The sequence below is a fragment of the Propithecus coquereli genome, unplaced genomic scaffold (assembly GCF_000956105.1).
Source record: "Propithecus coquereli isolate 6110/MARCELLA unplaced genomic scaffold, Pcoq_1.0 Scaffold536, whole genome shotgun sequence".
Classification (NCBI taxonomy): domain Eukaryota; kingdom Metazoa; phylum Chordata; class Mammalia; order Primates; family Indriidae; genus Propithecus; species Propithecus coquereli.
Genome location: NW_012151241.1, coordinates 814,685 through 834,317, shown reverse-complemented (window position 1 = coordinate 834,317; position 19,633 = coordinate 814,685). Strand labels below are relative to the sequence as shown.

General features: G+C 36.1%; 1 protein-coding gene across 1 annotated transcript in view; it reads left to right on the top strand.

Annotated features, from left to right (window-relative positions):
• The window catches only part of CPD (carboxypeptidase D), a 70,268-nt gene that overhangs the window by 28,577 nt on the left and 22,058 nt on the right, over positions 1-19,633 (top strand). The window contains exons 3-11 of the mRNA XM_012657315.1: positions 5,179-5,321; positions 6,025-6,194; positions 7,315-7,664; positions 8,146-8,337; positions 9,794-9,961; positions 15,074-15,183; positions 16,406-16,508; positions 16,975-17,117; positions 18,469-18,638. Coding sequence (XP_012512769.1) covers positions 5,179-5,321; positions 6,025-6,194; positions 7,315-7,664; positions 8,146-8,337; positions 9,794-9,961; positions 15,074-15,183; positions 16,406-16,508; positions 16,975-17,117; positions 18,469-18,638 — 1,549 coding nt within the window. The remainder of the gene's footprint in view (positions 1-5,178; positions 5,322-6,024; positions 6,195-7,314; positions 7,665-8,145; positions 8,338-9,793; positions 9,962-15,073; positions 15,184-16,405; positions 16,509-16,974; positions 17,118-18,468; positions 18,639-19,633) is intronic.

Genomic DNA, 19,633 nt, shown 5'->3' with positions numbered 1-19,633 from the left:
TAGCCGGGCATGGTGGCGCATGCCTGTAGTCCCAGCTACTCAGGAGGCTGAGGCAGGATTGCTTGAGCCCAGGAGTTTGAGGTTGCTGTGAGCTAGGCTGACGCCACGGCACTCACTGTAGCCGGGCAAAAAGAGTGAGACTCTATCTCAAATAAAAAAAATATATATATAATGGGCAAAGGACTTAAATAGACATTTCTCCAGAGAAGACATATGATACAAATGGCCAACAAGCATTTGAAAAGATGCTCAGCATCACTAATCATCAGGGAAATGCAATCAAAACTGCTATGAGATATCACCTCATACCAGTTAGATTGGCCAATATTAAAAACAAACAAACAAAAAACCCCCAGAAAATAGCAAGTGTTGGTGAGGACATGGAAAATCAGAACCCTTCGGCACTGTTGGCGGGAATTTAAAATGGTGCCCTTCGGCCGAGGTGTGAGGATTGCTTGAGGCCAGGAATTCCAGACTAGCCTGAGCAAGAGTGTGACCCCATCTCTACAAAAAATAGAAAAATTAGCTAGGCATGGTGGCGCACACCTGTAGTTTCAGCTACTCAGAAGACTGAGGCAGGAGGATCACTTGAGCCCAGGAGTTTGAGGTTGTAGTGAGCTATGATCACACCGTTGAGCTCTAGCCTGGGCAACAGAGCAAGACCCTGTCTCATTCATACATACATAAAATGGTACAACCTCTAAGTAAAATAGTATCAATGTTCCTCAAAAACTCAAAAATAGAATTATTATATGATCCAGCAATCCCACTTCTGGGTATGTATCCAAAAGAATGGAAAACGGGATCTCGAAGAGATATTTACATACCCATGTTCATTACAGTGTTATTCACTATAACCAAGAGGAGGAGGCAACTAAATGTCAATTGACAGATAAATGGATAAAGAAAATATGGTATATACATAAAATGGTTTATTATTCAGTTTTAAAAAAGAAGGAAATCCTGTCATATGCTGTAACATGAATGAATCTTAAGGACATTATGCTAAGTGAAATAAGCCAGTCACAAAAAGACAAAATACTACATGATTCCACTTATATGAGGTATCAAAAGTAGTCAAAGTCTTAGAAACAGAAAGTAGAATGGTGGTTGCCAGGAGCTGGGGTGAGGGAGGAAAGGAGAGTTGTTTAATGGGTATAGAGTTTTGGTTTTGCAAGATGAAAAGTTCTAGAGATCTGTTGCACAACAATGTAAATATGGTTAACACTATTATACTGTACACTTAAAATGATTAAGATGGTAAATTTTATACTATGTGTTCTTTAACACAATAAGACAAAAACAAAAGCCCCCCAATGGTTCCTGTTGCACTTAGAATAAAATTCCAAACTCCTTACCCTAGCTGCGAAAGCCTTGTATGATCTTGTTTGGCCTGTTTTTTTGTTTTTGTTTTGTTTTGTTTTTGTTTTTTTGAGACAGAGTCTTGCTCTGTTGCCCTGGGTAGAGTGCGGTGGCATCATCACAGGTCACAGCAACCTCAAACTTCTGGGCTCAAGCAATCCTCCTGCCTCAGCCTCCCGAGTAGCTGGGACTACAGACACGCACCACAACACCAGGCTAATTTTTCTATTTTCACTAGAAACAGGGTCTCACTCTTGCTCAGGCTGGTCTCGAACTCCTGAGCTCAAGCAATCCTCCTGCCTCAGCCTCCCAGAGTACTAGGGTTACAGGCATGAGCCACCGTGCCCAGCCTGGGCTGTATCTCTTGACATTGTCTTGTAACACTCTTCCCTTGTCTGTTATTGTCTAGCCAAGTAGCCTTCTCTCCATTTCTCAAACTCACCAAACTTTTCCCCTCTGCCTGGAATGTTTTTCCCTCTGACTTTTGTAAGGCTACTGCATCTTGTTTTTCAGATCTCAACTGAATTTTTTAAGTCCTCACAAAGGCTTCTTATGACTACCTAGCCTCTGGTTGCCCCCAAACACTAGCTATCACATTACTCTATTTAAATTTTCTGCACAGCATTTCTCACTATGTGGTTACTATGTGGTATCTTTCTTGTTTATTTTTGTTTGCTTCCCCAATATGGGAGAATTTAAATTATATGAAAGTAAGGACCTCGTCTGTTTTGTTCATCACTGTCTCCCCAAGCACCTAGAACAGTGCCTAGCATGTAGCAGGTGCTCAGTAAATATTTGCTGAGTGAAAATTGAACTTCCTAGTCTTAAATTATCATTTCTTGAGGAGGACTGCCCTTTTTCCCAAGTTCCAAACTTACCTTTTAAATTCCTTCTTGGGTATTTTTATCTAAATGTTCTGCAGATACCTCAAACTCAACATGCCCCAAACAAAAATTGTCACGCCCCTCTCTGCTCAGTTACTCTTCCAGACCTTGCTTCTTCTCTCTGTTAATGGCATCAAATGAACAGAGAGAAGCTCAACTGGTCAGGCCAGAGGTCCTCTTGGATTTCTTCCTTTCTCTCAACTCCCACCATTCATTTGATCCCATCAGTATTTTATCTTGCATCCTTCCCTTCCTCTCCACATAGTTGCCACCACCTCATTTTAGGTCTAATTATTTTTCACTTGGACCATTGTAAAAACTGCCTAAGTGGTTTTTTGCTTCCAACCTCTTTCCTCTCCAGACTATACTACCTTCTATCCGTTTTTATGTCAAAAAAAACCAAAAAAATCAAATACAGTCATTTTTTTTACACCTTGGAAAGCCAAGGAAGCCTTTATCCTCAGCCTCTTAGGACTCTACTTACCTTTCCAGCCTGACCTTTCACTACAGCCCTGAAGCCCTGTGCTCCTGCCCCCGTACTGTGTCATCAGCGTCACAGCTGCTTCTCAGCATGCACTAGGCCCTCCTACCCTGCACCTTTACAAAGCTATTTCCAATGACTAGAGTGCTCTTGAACCCCCAGGTCCCTTCTGCTGACTCACACAGTTTTATCTACCCTTCTTTGAGACCTAACCAAAAAACCTCTTCCCGTAAGAGGCTTTTCTAGATCGTCCCTCAACTCTAAATTTGGAATTAGTGGTATAGGCCCATAATATCTCTGTTTTTTTTTTATTGTGGTAAAATATACATAATGTAAAACTTACCATTTTAACCATTTTTAAGCGTACAATTCATTGGCATTAAGTACAGTTACATTGTTGTACAACAATCATCACTGTCCTCTATTATGTTTACATCAATTATTTGTGGATGTAGCTGTCTCCTCCTCTAGGTTGTAAACCAACACGGCCTTATTTATAAGTGCTTGAATGAACATGGATATAGTTTGATCGTCTCTTTTACGTGTCCTGAGATTAGACTGCACGTCGCCAGCATGGGTGTGATCCTGCTTGGGTGACTTTGGCATTGTGTTCAGTTTCCTTCTTTGTACTTCTTTTTCAAAATGGCGTTGGTTGGAGTTCACAGAGCCCTGGATTTTTAAAGATTCTTTGCTCAATCTCTTCTTTACTAGTTTTTGATGTTTTACACTTAACCTAGCTTTTTGTCTTAATATTTGTTCCATGAATATGCCAGTGAAATGGAGCAGATTGTGTTAGGAAAGGTAGACATAATTCAAGAACTGGATGTGTCTCAAAGCACGTAATGAAACCTCAACAAAAATGAGATTAAGAGTTTAGGCTCCAATAATAATGCTACTATTTTATTTCTGTCAAAGTTTTGTTAATTTTGCTATATTATTTGTTTTTCTTCACTCTCGTTCTTTGATGAACTCCTAATAAGCTAGGCTTTAGACTGTGACATTGACTTTTCTCCAGAAACAGGTTTCAGAATTGTTTTTTTTTCAAGTGTTCTCTTCTTGCCTTTTCTCTTATAATCAAATTAGCATATATTTTTAGACATCATAGACTCTGACAGTTGGAAGGGTTCTTCGTGCTGATCTAACACTCACTTTGCTTATAAATAAAGAGGCATGTTAATGCCAGTAAGAGGCAGAAGAATATGACTCAAGCATACCTGTTGGTGCTATGTCAATGAAAGGGAAATTATTCTCCTTCCTTTTGAGATTTGAAGGATCCTGTATAACATCATCTGAGATGCACTGGAGGCTGGGGGAAGATGACCCTCAAAATCTACATTTGTGCTTTGCCTTGTCAGAGGGGGAAAAAAAAATCTCTTTGGAGAAGATTGGGGAAATAAGTCCTCCTTGCCAGGCACAGATACATACCAGGATTTTGATGAATTGTGGGCATTGACTAAGCCAAACCTGGGCTTGTGAGGCATCCTTCAGAGTTAAAGGAAGGTCAGGGATAAAGGTGACTAAGGTAAGGGCCCATTTCACATGCAAAAAACTGGGCTTTAGAAACCATCTGATATCATAAATATTTGTCTGCCCACCTTTGAAGAGCAAGGTGAGATCATAGAGAAGTTTTGCTCCCTTGATTCTCCACTTTTTAGTCTTTGTCCACTAAAAAGACGTGAGAAAATCAAGTAACAAGAATGATACAGTAATAGGCTTTCAGCAAAATGAGTATGTGGGCTTATATAGGCGTAAAAGTGGTGAAGGTGGTTGACCATGGGTGCTTATTTCCCTTGTAGTTCCATCTTCTATTAAACACATTTTGGAAGAGTTTATTGTGTCTTTTAGTTTTCCCTGATTTCTGTAGCTGTGCCACCCTAAATACAATCTTTCTTTTTCCTCTTGCCACCTTGATAAAGGGGAATATAGTTAGATATATTAAGTATAGTAGATACTTAATAATGCTTTGGCATGAATATCCTTCACAACTTTAAGATCATGTGTGTCCTTTATTTTCATTCTGTTATAAATCTTAACCTCTTTGTGCCTCACTTCTCACATCTGTGAAATGGGTGACATAGTAATACCTACCTCTTATAATTGTAAACGTTAAATGTTAATACACATAAAACTCTTAGAACAGGTCTGGTATGTAGTAAACTCTTAAACGTAGAGCTATTATCATTGTTACTGTCATTTACTGATGTATTCATACTCTTCACAACTGTGCATCCTATCAAACATATTTTCTTTATGTATTCTTTTTCAGTGTATATCCTTTAACCTTGCTTCTTAGTTTCTACTATAATTCAAGAGGCTTCTCCAATTTCAAACAACTTAATGAAAAGAAAATTTGTACATGCAGAGAGATGGCTGATTTAGTTTCTTCAGTCTTTTGGAGGGTAGAATTATTTTCCTTCTGAGAGTGAAATTATTTTTTCTTTCATGTTACAGGTGGTATGCAAGATTATAATTATGTTTGGGCCAACTGTTTTGAGATCACATTAGAACTGTCTTGTTGCAAGTACCCACCTGCTTCACAGCTTCGGCAGGAATGGGAGAACAATCGTGAGTCTTTGATCACATTGATTGAAAAGGTAAAATAGATGCCTGGAACAGGCCAGAGGTCCTCTTGGATTTCTTCCTTTCTATTTGGTTGCATGTGAATGACAATCTATAGAGTATTAGATATTTATTTTATTTATCTGTTTTTATTACTTAAGATTATATTAATAGATTATCTTTAAAGATTATTAGATTATAATCTATTGAAACATATTCTTGTTCTGCCTCCCCTGCCCCTCACCCTCAGCTCTCTGCTCCATAGGGCTGCCTTTGCCTGTCTTAGAACATTTTTATAAACAAATTAATTAGCCAAATTTGTACTACCAGGTTCTTACGTCATGTGATCATCTTTGCTATGGAGCCTTTACCACTATATGAACCATGGACATCACTTTAATTTAAACATCACACAGGTTAATATAACAATTGGATGTACCAGAAACTATACCTTGTTGAGAAAATTATAAATCTGGCTTTGAGGAGAGGGAATTTCAAAAGCATCTTATTAGTGTAGAGTTCAGACACCTATGACTTAAGTGTAGGATTTAATACTTTTGTCTATATTCTATTTCAACGTCAAGGGATTGAAAAATGTTTTTTTTTTTTTGAAAAATGTTTTGAGGAGAGAGAGGAGTAATCTTATTTTTTAGAAATTCTAGTGTCAATGCAGTGAGAAGTTATGCCCTCTTGCCTTCCACATTGACAGTCTTTGAGCTTTGATTCTTGTTTTTTTAGGTCCACATTGGAGTTAAAGGATTTGTTAAAGATTCAGTAACAGGATCTGGGTTAGAGAATGCAACCGTCTCAGTGGCTGGTATTAATCATAATATCACAACAGGCAAATTTGGTGATTTCCACAGATTACTTGTTCCCGGAACTTACAACCTTACAGTAGCTTTAACTGGGTAAGAATTTAAACTACATAGACTCTTAATTAAAATGTCAAGCTTCTGTTTTATATCTAAGACAGAAATATAGTCTAGGAAATGTTACTATACCTGGCTTTTATTTTTCCTTATTTTCTGATTTTTCTCCTTTTATAATGAGAAAATACTATCATGGAGTCTTTTGGTCAAATAGTCTTACAACTGGATGTGAAGCATAAGTGTAGCATTGGAAGGAAGGACAGTTTTAAAAGATTGAAAAGCTGTTTAGCTGTGTGAAGCATTGTCTGAATGCTGATTGAATATGAGAAACTCAGGGCTCTGTAAATGACATTTTGAAGAACTGTCTTATCCTCTTTCTCATGTATTAAATGAGTGGTTTCCCACCTTTCCTGGGAACCTTTCTGGAAGTTCACTTTGATAAGGATTTAATTGATAACCTTTAATTTTCAACTTTCCTATTTGGCAAAGAAGTTGGAATGTCAGTTTGAAAAAGCACTGCAGAAAATTGGATAATTTATCCCTTCTTTGACTATTGTAGCAATGATTGTAATGGAGTAACAACCGCCATCTTTCAGTATTCTTTCCTTTGAATGTAATTTTTTGGTAAACATTCTAGTGTGTAGTACCTAAAAAGATTTGGTAAGAGAAATAGTTCTTAAAGATTTAATCTGGGCTGGGCACAGTGGCTCACACCTCTAATCCTAGCACTTTGGGAGGCTGAGGTGGGAGGATCCGCTTGAAGCCAGGAATTCAGTATCAGCCTGAGCAACATGTTGAGACCCCATCTCTACAAAAAATAAAAAATTAGCAGGGTGTGGTGGTGCATACCTGTAGTCCTAGCTACTCGGGAGGCTGAGGCAGGAGAATTGCTTGAGGTTGCAGTGAGCTATGATGATGCCACTGCCTCTAGCCTGGGCAATAGAGCAAGATCCTGTCTCAAAAAAAGGAAGAGACTTAATCTTGGATTCTCTGAGAGATAATATCCTAAAACTCTTAAATTTACACATCTGTCTTTATGTAGTTTCAGTTTTGATAGACCACTAAGTGCAAGAGTATGAAAAGGCTGCTGTGCTTTTATAATATTAAAGCATTGTGCGTCTTAACTCCAAGCCATCTACTTTTTCAAATATTTTTTCAGGTATATGCCATTGACTGTGACTAATATAGTGGTAAAAGAAGGACCAGCCACAGAGGTGGATTTTTCTCTTCGGCCAACTGCAACTTCAGTAATCCCTGACGCGACTGAAGCTGTAGCAACTGCTAGCACAGTTGCTGTACCTAATATTCCTCCTGGAACATCATCTTCCCACCAGCCAATTCAGCCAAAAGATTTTCACCACCACCATTTCCCTGATATGGAAATCTTCTTGAGAAGGTTTGCCAATGAATATCCTAACATCACCCGGCTTTATTCATTGGGAAAATCAGTAGAATCAAGAGAGCTTTATGTGATGGAGATATCTGATAATCCAGGTGTCCATGAACCAGGTAATTGATATGGCTTTACACATAATTTCAGTAGTGCCTCTCAAAACTATGTTCTATATTACTATGTTTCATCTAGAAAGGTCACCTATAATATGTATAATTGGAATTATGAAAGCCTAACTAACATTTAAAAGGAAAGAAAGAAAATATAACCAATCTTTTCCCAGAAAAGAATAAACTCCATCTGATAATCCATATTAGGCATAGTATTTAATATGTGCATAGATTGGATTTCTTCTGCTAATAGTATTTTTGCTTTCATATTATATGGCATATATATGCTTTGAGTGTGCTCAGGTGTATGTATTAGTAAGGAAGCTATTTTTTTAAGAGATTTGCAAAGGTTTTCCTTCTTCCTTTGCAGGAATAAATGTTTTCTTAAATTTTTGGTTCAGGATTTATATATGTTGGGGAAAAAAACAGAGAGATCATGATAACTGAAAAGAGAAAGAAATCTTCCATGTAATTATTTTGTTTTCAGGTGAACCAGAATTTAAGTACATTGGAAATATGCATGGAAATGAAGTGGTTGGAAGAGAACTGCTACTAAACCTTATTGAATACCTTTGTAAGAACTTTGGAACAGACCCTGAAGTAACAGATTTGGTTCGTAGCACTAGAATTCACCTTATGCCATCCATGAATCCCGATGGGTATGAAAAGTCCCAGGAAGGTAAAGGATAGCCTGGTTGTTTCCTAAAATTTCTTCGTATTTTTTCTTATAATTTATAATTGCTTTAGCTCTTGTATTCTTGTAAGATAGGCCAGTCCATTCAACAATTATGTGATGAAGTTTATATTTAATGATGTTTTCCACTTGACAATGACTCTTATTTACTAAAAATAGTGTAGGATTTTTACAAATTATTCCATTTTAACAGTACTTCTTATTAAATTATTATATTAGGAACTTTATTTCATAAGCAAAAAATCAAACCAGGTATCTTTTGAAGCCAGTACAACCTTACAGTAGCTTTAACTGGGTAAGAATTTAAACTACATAGACTCTTAATTAAAATGTCAAGCTTCTGTTTTATATCTAAGACAGAAATATAGTAACTCTGTTTTAACTCTCAGTTCTATTCCCCATGCATGTTTTAAACCTGCTGTTACTGACTTCTCATTCCTTTGCCTCCTCTGGGCAAGCCCATCTGTCCTGGGGCAATACAGCTAGGGCTGGGAGAGTCTGTTTACACAGGCCACCTTATGCAGAACACTAGAAGAGTGAGAAATCATCTTTTCCTAGCCCATGATTCCTTCCAGGCAATGACACCTGTGAGTAGACTAAGCACCACAATATGATATGCAGCCACATGACTTCTTATACCAACCTAACCACTGGAAGAATCACCTGGTCATTAGTATCCAGAAGCTCTATTGAACAAACAGGCTCAAGTTAATCCTTATATATATACTCAGATTCTTTCCCTAAGGACCTCATTCTTTGTCAACTTCACAAATCCCTCCTACATCCTCCCCAAATCTTTCAGAATGGTGGAACTAATTACTACTTGTGAGCCCTCCAGTTCGGTTTCTTTATTGACTTGTAATTTTTTCATTATAATGACAACAGTAGGACTCCTGCACCCCATTAAAATGGATATGCACAGTTAAGCTTAAATTAAACCCTTTCTCCTTCATCTGGTTAAACTTCCAACTGTGTTCTTGGCTAACTTTACTTTTTTGTGATCATTTTAATGTGAACATACCGCAATTTTCTTCTTTTCATTTGGTCTTTTCTTATGATGTCTGAGTGAGCTTTATACAAGTACAGAGAAGAGTATAGAGTCTCACTCTGATCAGTAATGCCTGCTTAACATTATGATAATGTCATCGTATGTGGATTATTGACAGTTGAGTAATGCTTTAATATAATTTGTATAATTGGATTTTTTTCCTCTCAAAGCATGACCAGAGGGTAAAAATGGTTTTACCTCTCTGTTCAAAAGATCTAGAAGACAGATTTTAAAAATGCACAATGTAAAAAAGATGTGTTTTAGTCACAGTGTGATTGATAATAGTGAAGCCTGATGTGTTCACATTTACTTTGAGTTAAGATAGCTGAAGAAATTTGTGTTAGATTAAAATATGAGTGAACATAGCTTAAATTTGAATCCTTTATCATACAGGAGATTCAGTAAGTGTAATTGGCAGAAACAATAGCAACAACTTTGACCTGAACAGAAATTTTCCAGACCAGTTTGTTCAGATCACAGATCCTACCCAACCAGAAACCATTGCTGTAATGAGCTGGATGAAGTCCTATCCATTTGTACTGTCGGCAAACCTGCATGGAGGTACGGGAACTTTATATTCCACTAATTCGTTCTGGTTGAGAGTATTTGAAAATATTTTATTTGTTTGTAGTCTGACGCTTTCTTAAAATGAATATCCTATTGCTTTTATGGCAGATAACAATAAAGGTCTTTTCACATTACTTTTTAGGCCAATTTCCTGGCTGTTTCCCCCCTCCTTTCTCTCTCTTTTCCTCCTCTTCTCTCTATCCCCTTCTCCTTTCTTCTCTCAGCTCCCTCTTCCCCTTTTACCCCACTTCTCTTTCTCCCTTCTCCCTTCTCCCTTCTCTCCCTCCTTCCCTTCCTCCTCCTCTCACAGTTGTTCAAATATTTTATATTTATCCCTCACACTGGGAACTTGGTAACGTGTTCTTTGTCATTCCTAAAATTTGAACACTTAGAGATCCAAATGTGTAGTCCTGTTTTCTCCCTAAAGTTTAATAAACTCTTTTATGTAAATTTAGATCCTGATATTCTCTTACTTGCTATGTCCTTAACTGCAGCACAATGACCCCATTCTCTGAGCTTAGACACCTCCACATAATTCAGCGGGAATGGATCAGTTCAAGAGTTCAAGATTAAAAATTATCACAGTGTCCAAATAGGGTTGTGTAAATAAGAGTGAAATTATCAATACCTAAGAGAACCGAAAAACATGTCCACACATAAACTTACTTGTACACAAATGTTCATTCAATGTACAATGTACATGTTCATGAATGTTCTTTCAGCATTATTCATAATAACTAAAAACTAGAAACAACCCAAACAACTATCAACTGATAAATGGATAAATAAAATGCGATTTATCCATACAATATTTGGCATGAAAAGAAGTTAAGTACTGATGCATGCTATAACATAGACAAACCTTGAAAACATTATGCTAAGTGATAGAAGCCAGTCACCACAGGGCACATATTGTATGATTATATTTTTATAAAATGTTCAGAATGGGAAATTCCATAGAAATAGAGTAGATTTAGTGGTTACCTTGGGCTGGAATGGATAGTGGTGGGAAGGAAGGGAAAAGTGACTGCTAATGGGGTTTGGAGTTTCTTTTTGGAGTCATGAACATATTCTGTAACTGGATAGTAGTAATGGTTCTACAACCCTGTGAATATAAACAACTTTAAATAAGTGAATTATATGGTATCTGAATTATGTCAATAAAGCTGCTAAAAAAAAAAAAAGTGACAAGTATTAGCACCAGGAGCAATAGGAAAGAAATACAGTGTCAACGTTTATTGGGATGTTCAAAAGAAGTATCACAGTTAAGATTTCATGGCATATAGAATATCCTATCATGTTAGAATGACGGTACGTATTTATGGATTTTTAGATTTAGGAAGTAAATTTAGATTCTCCAAAAATTGCTTTGAAAGTTTGCCTGTATTAGGGGAGGGGGAAAATAAAAAAACTTCTATAGTTGGTAATAATCATAGACTGTTCTCAAAGAGTCAGATAGGAACTATGAAGTTAAACCCTGGTTGGCAAAATAAAATTTTTTAAATATTTTGTGTATTTTATGCCATGTTGGATAGAAAATATTTTTCATTTAGAGCTTTTAAAAATATTTTCTAAGTCACATGTCATGTTGCATAAATCTGAAAAGTTAATAATAGTTACATTCCAGTGAAAATAAGTCACAAATTTACAGATGTGGTCTCAAGATCTTGGCACCGTGCAGGACAGGCATCTTCAATCATGCAGACATCTTTCTTTCAGTGACATATTTTGTTTTCTCATCTTAAAATCCTTAAATGGGTTTTGAAATCTTGGCAAAGAAATTTAAAGGAGGATTTCTTTGCTGCTATAGGGAAGAAAAAAACTTTTCCTCTACCCTCTTAGGTTCTGCAGCTGGAGCATGTGAATTAAGATGAAAAAAGATTAACAGGAGAAAATCATACAAATATTATTTGATGTTAATATTTTTATGGAAGGAGGGATTGTAGGAAAGAAGTGAAACCCTCAAAGAAGCAGTTAGCTTGAGGACTTAACTGCTCTTTTAACAAAGAAAGGGCCGTAGCTTATGGAAGAGTGATGAGACAAAGGAAGAGAGGTTTGAGCTTCTAAGGGTGGTAAATTGTAGGAAATTGGACTTCTAAGGGTGGTAAATTGTAGGGAGTTGGGCTTCTAAGGGTGGTAAATTGTAGGAAAGTGACTAGGAAATATATGGGGGACAATTAATGAAAGATAAGGGTTATTTTGGTAAGGTTTGTTTGTGTAGACCCGTCTTGGCATTGACTCCCTATCTCTGATGGTAAGAATGTTCTCTTCTATCTGTTACTGGGAAGACACCTTTCTCATGGGAAATTTATGCCCTGCTTTTAGGCAAAAAGGGGGAGAGCAGAGAGCCTTTCCTGCATCTGCTACTTCTCAGTTGCTTTCAGCTCAAAATAATTAATATGCTGAAGTGGCATATTTTGGAGTGGTTTGTTCTGGTCCTCTTCACTGCCAACTTAATACTTCAGAAGGATTTTGAAAGAATATAGGGAAAAGCAAGATTCCTTTTTATAAACTTCGATACTAATTTTTTTATTAAGGTTAAGTTCACGTAATTCCAGTGGCATTTAGTATATTTGTTATCTTTTGCTACTTCCACCTCTATTGTGTTCCAAAACATTTTTAGCTCCCCAAAAGGATACCCCATACCCTTTAAACAGTTGCTCCCCATTCTCCTCTCCCCTCAACTTCTGGTAACCACCAAACTTTGTTCTGTCTCTATGGATTTATCTATTCTGGATATTTCATAGAAACGGAATCATACAATATATGATCTTTTGTGTCTGGCTTCTTTCACTTAGCATAATGTTTTCAAGGTTCATTCATGTGTAGCATATATCAATACTTCATTCCTTTCAGTGGCTGAATAATATTTTTTATTTATAGAATGTATATATGTATATATATTTTCTTTATCCATTTATTCATTGATGGACATTTGGATTATTTCCACTTTTCATTAGTGTGAACCATACCACTATGAACACTGGCATACTAGTATCTGAATCCCTGTGGTTAACTCTTTGGGATATTAACCCAGGAGTGGAATTGATATATAATAATTCCATGTTTATCTTTTTGAAGAACTGGTTTTCCACAGGGGCTGAGCCATTTTACATCCCCACCAGCAATGTGTGAGGTTTCCAGTTTCTCCACATTCTCACCAACACTTAATATTTTTCAGTTTTTAAAATTATAGCCATCCTAGTGGGTAAGAAGTGGCACCTCATTGTGGTTTTGATTTGCATTTCCCTGATGACTGATGATGTTGGACATCTTTTCCTGTGTTTATTAGCCATTTGTATATTTTCTTTGGAGAAATATCTGTTCAAGTCTTTTGCCGAATTTTTAATTGGGTTTTTGTCTTTTTGTTTTTGGGGTGTAAGAGTTTTTTTAAATATATTCTGGATACTACACCCTTAATAGTTTGCAAATATTTTCTCCCATTCTGTAGGTTGTCTTTTCTTTCTTAATAATGCCCTTTGATGCCTGAAAGTTTTTAATTTTGATGAATCCAGTTTTTTTTTCTTTTGTTGCTTGTCCATTTAGTGTTGATACTAATTATTTTTGAGATAGACTATTTGGTAGAAGTATTTTAAGTCTCTTATGACTTTTTGGGGGGACCTTAGAATAGTAGCCATTTGAAAGACTGTATTAAATAGAAATTGATGTGGACTTTTTTCTGTTTGAATTTTTGCACATGGGTCATGTATCCAGAGTGAAATTACGTGTTTTTGAGAAATTAAATTTGGGTAAGAGGAGGTGTTGAAATATACTTGTTCTTGTTAGAACTATTTTGGGGATAGAATAAGCATAGTTTTTCATACTCGTTTCTTAAATTATTTTCTGGGAATGTTTGCTGGTGTTTGTTATTATAGGATTACTTCATCTGAATTCAAGTTGAATATAGTTATTTACTTCCATTGCCATGAAGTGGTATGCCAAAAAAGGAACACAGATAAAAGGCTCAATAGAAGATAGAATAAGTGAACAGTTGGATAAATGAAAACAATATGACTAATAGGAAAATAAAGGATTCAATCCTATGCTGGGGAGTGGGGATGTGTAGCTCAAAACTTTTGCCGAGAAGCACCCTAACTACTTTATGCCTTGTGGGGAGCGTAAAGGAAATTGATATCCTTTACATATGTTGTAAAGCATCACTTTCTTTTTTTTTGTTTTGTTTTTTTAATATGAGACAGGGTCTTGCTGTGTTGCCAAGGCTGGTCTTGAACTCCTGGACTCCAGCAATCTTCCCACCTCAGCCTTCTGAGTAGCTGGGATTACAGGCATGCACCACCACATCTGGCAATATCACTTTCCTTACCTTAGGTCATGAAAAGTCATATGATATAGCTCCAATTGAATAATTTCTAATATGACTATCAGGTAAATTTTTAGCATTTTAGTGGGTCAGGGCTGCTTCTTCTATCCATGAGACATTTTAACCTCTCGCTTTAGATTCCACATCTGCAAAATGAGAAAGGTAAATTAGTTGGACCTCACAGATCTTTTCCTATTTAATTAATTAATTAATTTTTTAGAGACAGGTATTGCTTTGTTGCCCAGGTTGGAGTGCAGTGGCTATTCACAGGGAGGATCATAGTGCACTACAGCCTGGAACTCCTGGACTCAAGTGAGCCTCCTGCCTCAGCCTCTGAGTAGCTGAAACTACAGGCATGCACCACCTTGCGTGGCCTCTCTTCTTATTTTAAAATTCCATGACCTTAAATATGTCTGAATTCTACTGAAAAAATAATCAATTTTTTTGATCCTAAACCTTATAAAAGTAAAATTGTTTAAATTATACCTGTACACTTCTGGTTCCAGCTCTGACGTAAATTATACCTATAAATTCAGGTAAATTCCCAAGACTTTCTAGTTACCTTTAGGTATCATGCATAGCTATTTATTTTCTAATTTATCCACTTTGATTTTCTATTGAGAAAATGAGTATATTTTTCATTTCTATTGAGGAAATTCACCTTGGCGAATTTTATGGGTTTCCCTTCCCTGACAGTATTCTGAAAAGCTTACTCATGTGACTGAAAAGCTAATGATCCATCTTGAAACAGATAACATGATACATTTTCCTCTTTTCCCTTGTAGGTTCTTTGGTGGTTAATTACCCTTTCGATGATGATGAACAAGGAGTTGCCACATATAGTAAATCACCAGATGATGCTGTGTTTCAACAAATAGCACTTTCTTATTCCAAGGTAGGCTTATGTTTGAACACAAGATGCTACAAAATTAATTCTTTCATTTAAAACAATGCCTCAAAGTCCTGCAAGACTCAGGGCAAGTGCTCTCTTAGTTAAGCCTCTCATGACTCCTTTCAGTTAGCCGTGGGGCTTTTTCTCCTGTTTCGCACCTCACTTTTGAACATACTACATGTCTTTTCCATTTTGTCTGTGATTTTTAACACAGTACCTGGAACATATGCATGCTAGTTTATTTCATTTGACAAATACTTAAGTTATAAATCCAGTAACTAAGCTAAGATAGGGGGCTGATGAACTACAGCTCTGGGGCCAAATCTAGCCTACCACCTGTTTTTGTAAATAAGATTTTATTGACCCACAGCCATATTTTTACATATTGTGTTGTGGCTGCTTTCTCTTTCAACATTTGAAAATAAGTCAGTGTAATTCACCATATTAACAAATGAAAGAAGAAAAATCCTGTGATCATCTCAATAAATGCAAAAGCAGAGTTGAGTAGTAACATCAGAGACTTTCAGATCTATAACACCTAAAGTTTTTACTATCTGGCCCTATACAGAAAAAAGTTGCCAACCCCTGGTCTAAGATCTTATAGTAATATGTAGCAAGGAAAAGCAGGCAGAAATTTCTGTATTTTCTAAACTTGCTATAATGAAAGTGGATTACTTTTACAATCAGGAATGTTAAAATTTGTGTGTGTATGTGTGTAAGGCTGGGCACAGTGGCTCACAACCTATAATCCTAGCACTTTGGGAGGCTGGGGTAGGAGGATCACTTAAGGCCAAGAGTTCAAGACTAGCCTGGGTAACATAGTGAGACCCTATCTCTACAAAAAATTTAAAAAATTAGCCAGGCACAATGGCATGCACCTGTAGTCCCAGCTGCTTGGAGGCTGAGTCAGGAAGATCCCTTGAGCTTAGGAATTAGAGGTTACAGTGAGCTATGACTGTGCCACTGCACTCCAACCTGAGCGACAGAGTGAGATCTTGTCATAAATAAACAAACAAACCAATCAAGCAACCAACTACTGAAAAATCAAAATGGATAGAAAGCTATTAATATATATTGAAAAGTCTGTTTCCCACAGTCCCTTCTACCCCATTCCCACCCCCAGCTGGTAGCCACACCCTGTTGGTAGTCACTTTTATTTCCTATATCCTTCTGCATCAAAATGCAGATACAAACAATGCAAGATTGTTTTTGTTTTTTTTTTCAGGAAAATTCCCAGATGTTTCAAGGTAGACCTTGCAAGAATATGTACCCTAATGAATATTTTCCTCATGGAATAACAAACGGAGCTAGTTGGTATAATGTCCCAGGTAAAGATTATTTTAAACCAAGGCTTTTCCACTCCCCTAGATGGTGCTGCTTGTTACTGATCTTTTAATTTTGAGGAAGAATCATTCTTTTAAAAATATTGTTTAAATAGTTTAAAACATTCAAATAATCTTTTCAACTATTTTACATTTGGTGCACTTTGAGTAAGAATAGTGCACTAAAACTTGATTAAAGTGTTACATTTTACTTCTGTCTATTACAAAGAATGTTACATGTGCTAATAGGAAAGCTATTAATACATTTGAATTCTTCTTGAATATAAAACTACAAATGTTTTGCCTGTATCACAGGCATCTAAGAGCCCTCACATGGATGCATTAATTGTTTTTTATTCAATGCTGATAGAAGATGAAGTTAGCTTTTTACTAGGAATACTGCTTACCTTTTGGGATCTGAGCTGTTTAGAACTAGTTTAGAGTGACTGATTTTTAACTTTTTATCCTTTAGGAGGTATGCAGGACTGGAACTATTTACAAACTAATTGCTTTGAAGTAACTATTGAACTAGGTTGTGTGAAATATCCGTTTGAGAAAGATCTGCCAAAATTTTGGGAACAGAATCGAAGATCTCTAATCCAGTTTATGAAACAGGTAACTATTTGGGAGTGAAGTGTGTAATTTCTCCCAAAAGCAAGAAGATTTTCACGTGTACAGGTGGTTTTCATGCAGTGATTTTAGACTACACCCTTTTGAATTCCAATTTGTTTTAGTATATTCATCCAATTTGTATATTCCAATTTGTTTAGTATATTTATCTAGAAAATTCATGAATGGAAACGAGTTATTTGTATACATGGGGAAGAGTTGAAGAAAACAATTAAACAGGGTCATGATGTTTTGCTCTTAATGGGTAGTGGTCACTTTTTACCCTGCCTTTATAAAAGGCCAACATTAATGGGATATACACCTAAGCATTTGTCGAGTGATAGAAAGATGGACTGTGGAGTAAATGTTTTTATTCTTTTTCGTATTGCCAGTGATTTACTATGAAATGATTAATTTCCTTTTGTTTGGATATGCATGGTGGCCAGTAGGTACACACTATAAGAACTATGCTAATGATTAATTAGGATAATCTGACTAATACTTTGTGCCAATACATTTGTGCTTTTTTCTTTTTCCTGAGTAGTGTGGCATAAAGGCTGTGAGTTTGTTTACTAATATTTAAAAACATTTTATTCTGAAAAATTTTAAACATACAGAAAAGTTATGGCTAGTCAATAAATATTCCTATACCTAGATTTAAATTAACATTTTGCTTTATTTTTTATGTAAAATTTACTTATATACACACACATTTTTGGCTGAACTATTTTAATATAAATTGTAGGTGTTATGATATTTTATCCCTAAATATAATATTTTAGCATCTATCTCCTAAAAATGGGGATATTCTCCTACTATCTCCAAATGCCATTATCTCACCTAAGAAAATTAATAGTAATTCCCTAATATTCGTAATACCTAATCTATATTCAAATTTACATAGTTGTCCCCCAAATGTAATTTTATAGCTATATTTTAGGACCAGGATCTAGTCAAGGTTTATGCATTACATTTGATTATAATATCTCCTTTTACTTTCTTTAATCTAGAACAGTTCTTCCATTTAAAAAAAAAAAGTTTCCTTTTTGAAGAGGTTAGGCCTATTTTCTTGTAGAATGTTCTATATTCTGAAATCATCGGAATGAGCTTAAGTTTAAACAGTGTTATTTATGTATTCCTCATGATAAAGACAAATCTAGCCTATGAAAAATTAGCCTTCAGAAACTAACATATTTTGTTTAATGAGCATTTACATTTAACTTTACTCTGAATTTCTAATTCTGTTTGTTCCATTTGTTTGCATTATTAACAATCTGTTCTTTTGAATATGAGCTCCCAAGATAGTTAAATGATCATCTTTACTATTGAAATCTGGATGTCCTTATACTTTATCCAGGTTCATCAGGGTGTCAAAGGATTTGTCCTAGATGCCACGGATGGCAGGGGTATATTAAATGCCACCGTTAGTGTTGCTGAAATTAATCACCCAGTGACTACTTACAAAACTGGAGATTACTGGCGTCTCTTGGTTCCAGGAACTTATAAAATCACAGCATCTGCTCGAGGGTGAGTGACTGAATGCTTGAAATTGAGTGCTTGAGGATAAGACACACATGTCTCCATTCTGGAAGATAATTACCAAAAGTATAGAGAGCCTGCTAAGCAACCTTGAATTTAATCCTGGGAAGTTTAGAGCTGATTACACCTTTGACTCTCCTCTAGTGGCAGAGTGAGTACACGAACTGCCCAATGTAAGAAATATATAAAATTATGCAATTTGAACAGTGGCTTTTTTCTTTTCCCTTCTCCTTTCTGATCACCTGTCCCCTGTCCACAGTGTCCACAGGTAAAAGCCATAGTGAGTGATTTCCTTCACTAGTGGTAACAATTCTGGGAAGCACCTGTCAGTTGGGGAAAAAAACAAAACCAAAACTCCTGTTTTGCTGCATAGTTCTAGTCATGTTGTCCAATAAATGCCTCTGCTTTACATTTGTACCCTTTTATAAAGCATTTACAGCTCTTTCTTTGGGCACAGTGGCTCACACTTGTAATCCCAGCACTTTGGGAGACTGAGGTGGGAGGATTGCTTAAGGCCAAGATTTTGAGACTAGCCTGGGCGATATAGGAAAAATACACAAAAAAATTTTTTAAAAACTCTTTCACAGGCACTAATTTTCCTCACAGTTGTTCATTTATTTGCCTTATCACTTCAGTGAAGTTTTGTTCTTATTGCCAGTTCTCTGAGGCCATTTTCGTCTTTTTTACATGGTTTCTTTCCACAAAGATTTATTTGCTAAAAAAGAGAAAATGAACTGAACTTATGACCTTTTTTTTTTTTTGGAAGCAAATTTACAAACAGCTTAGAATTGGAACCAACTGACTGTTTAATTTGAAACTTATTTTTACCCTCTTGTAGTTTTCTTTTTTTATGTTTTGATAAATGTAGATGTTACCACAGTATATCTACTAGCTAACTTATTTCTGAAGAGTTAGCCTGAACACCCATTGAAGTAATGGCAAGTACATGAAAACATTTATTGTTGTTCTTAGTTTTTTTTTTT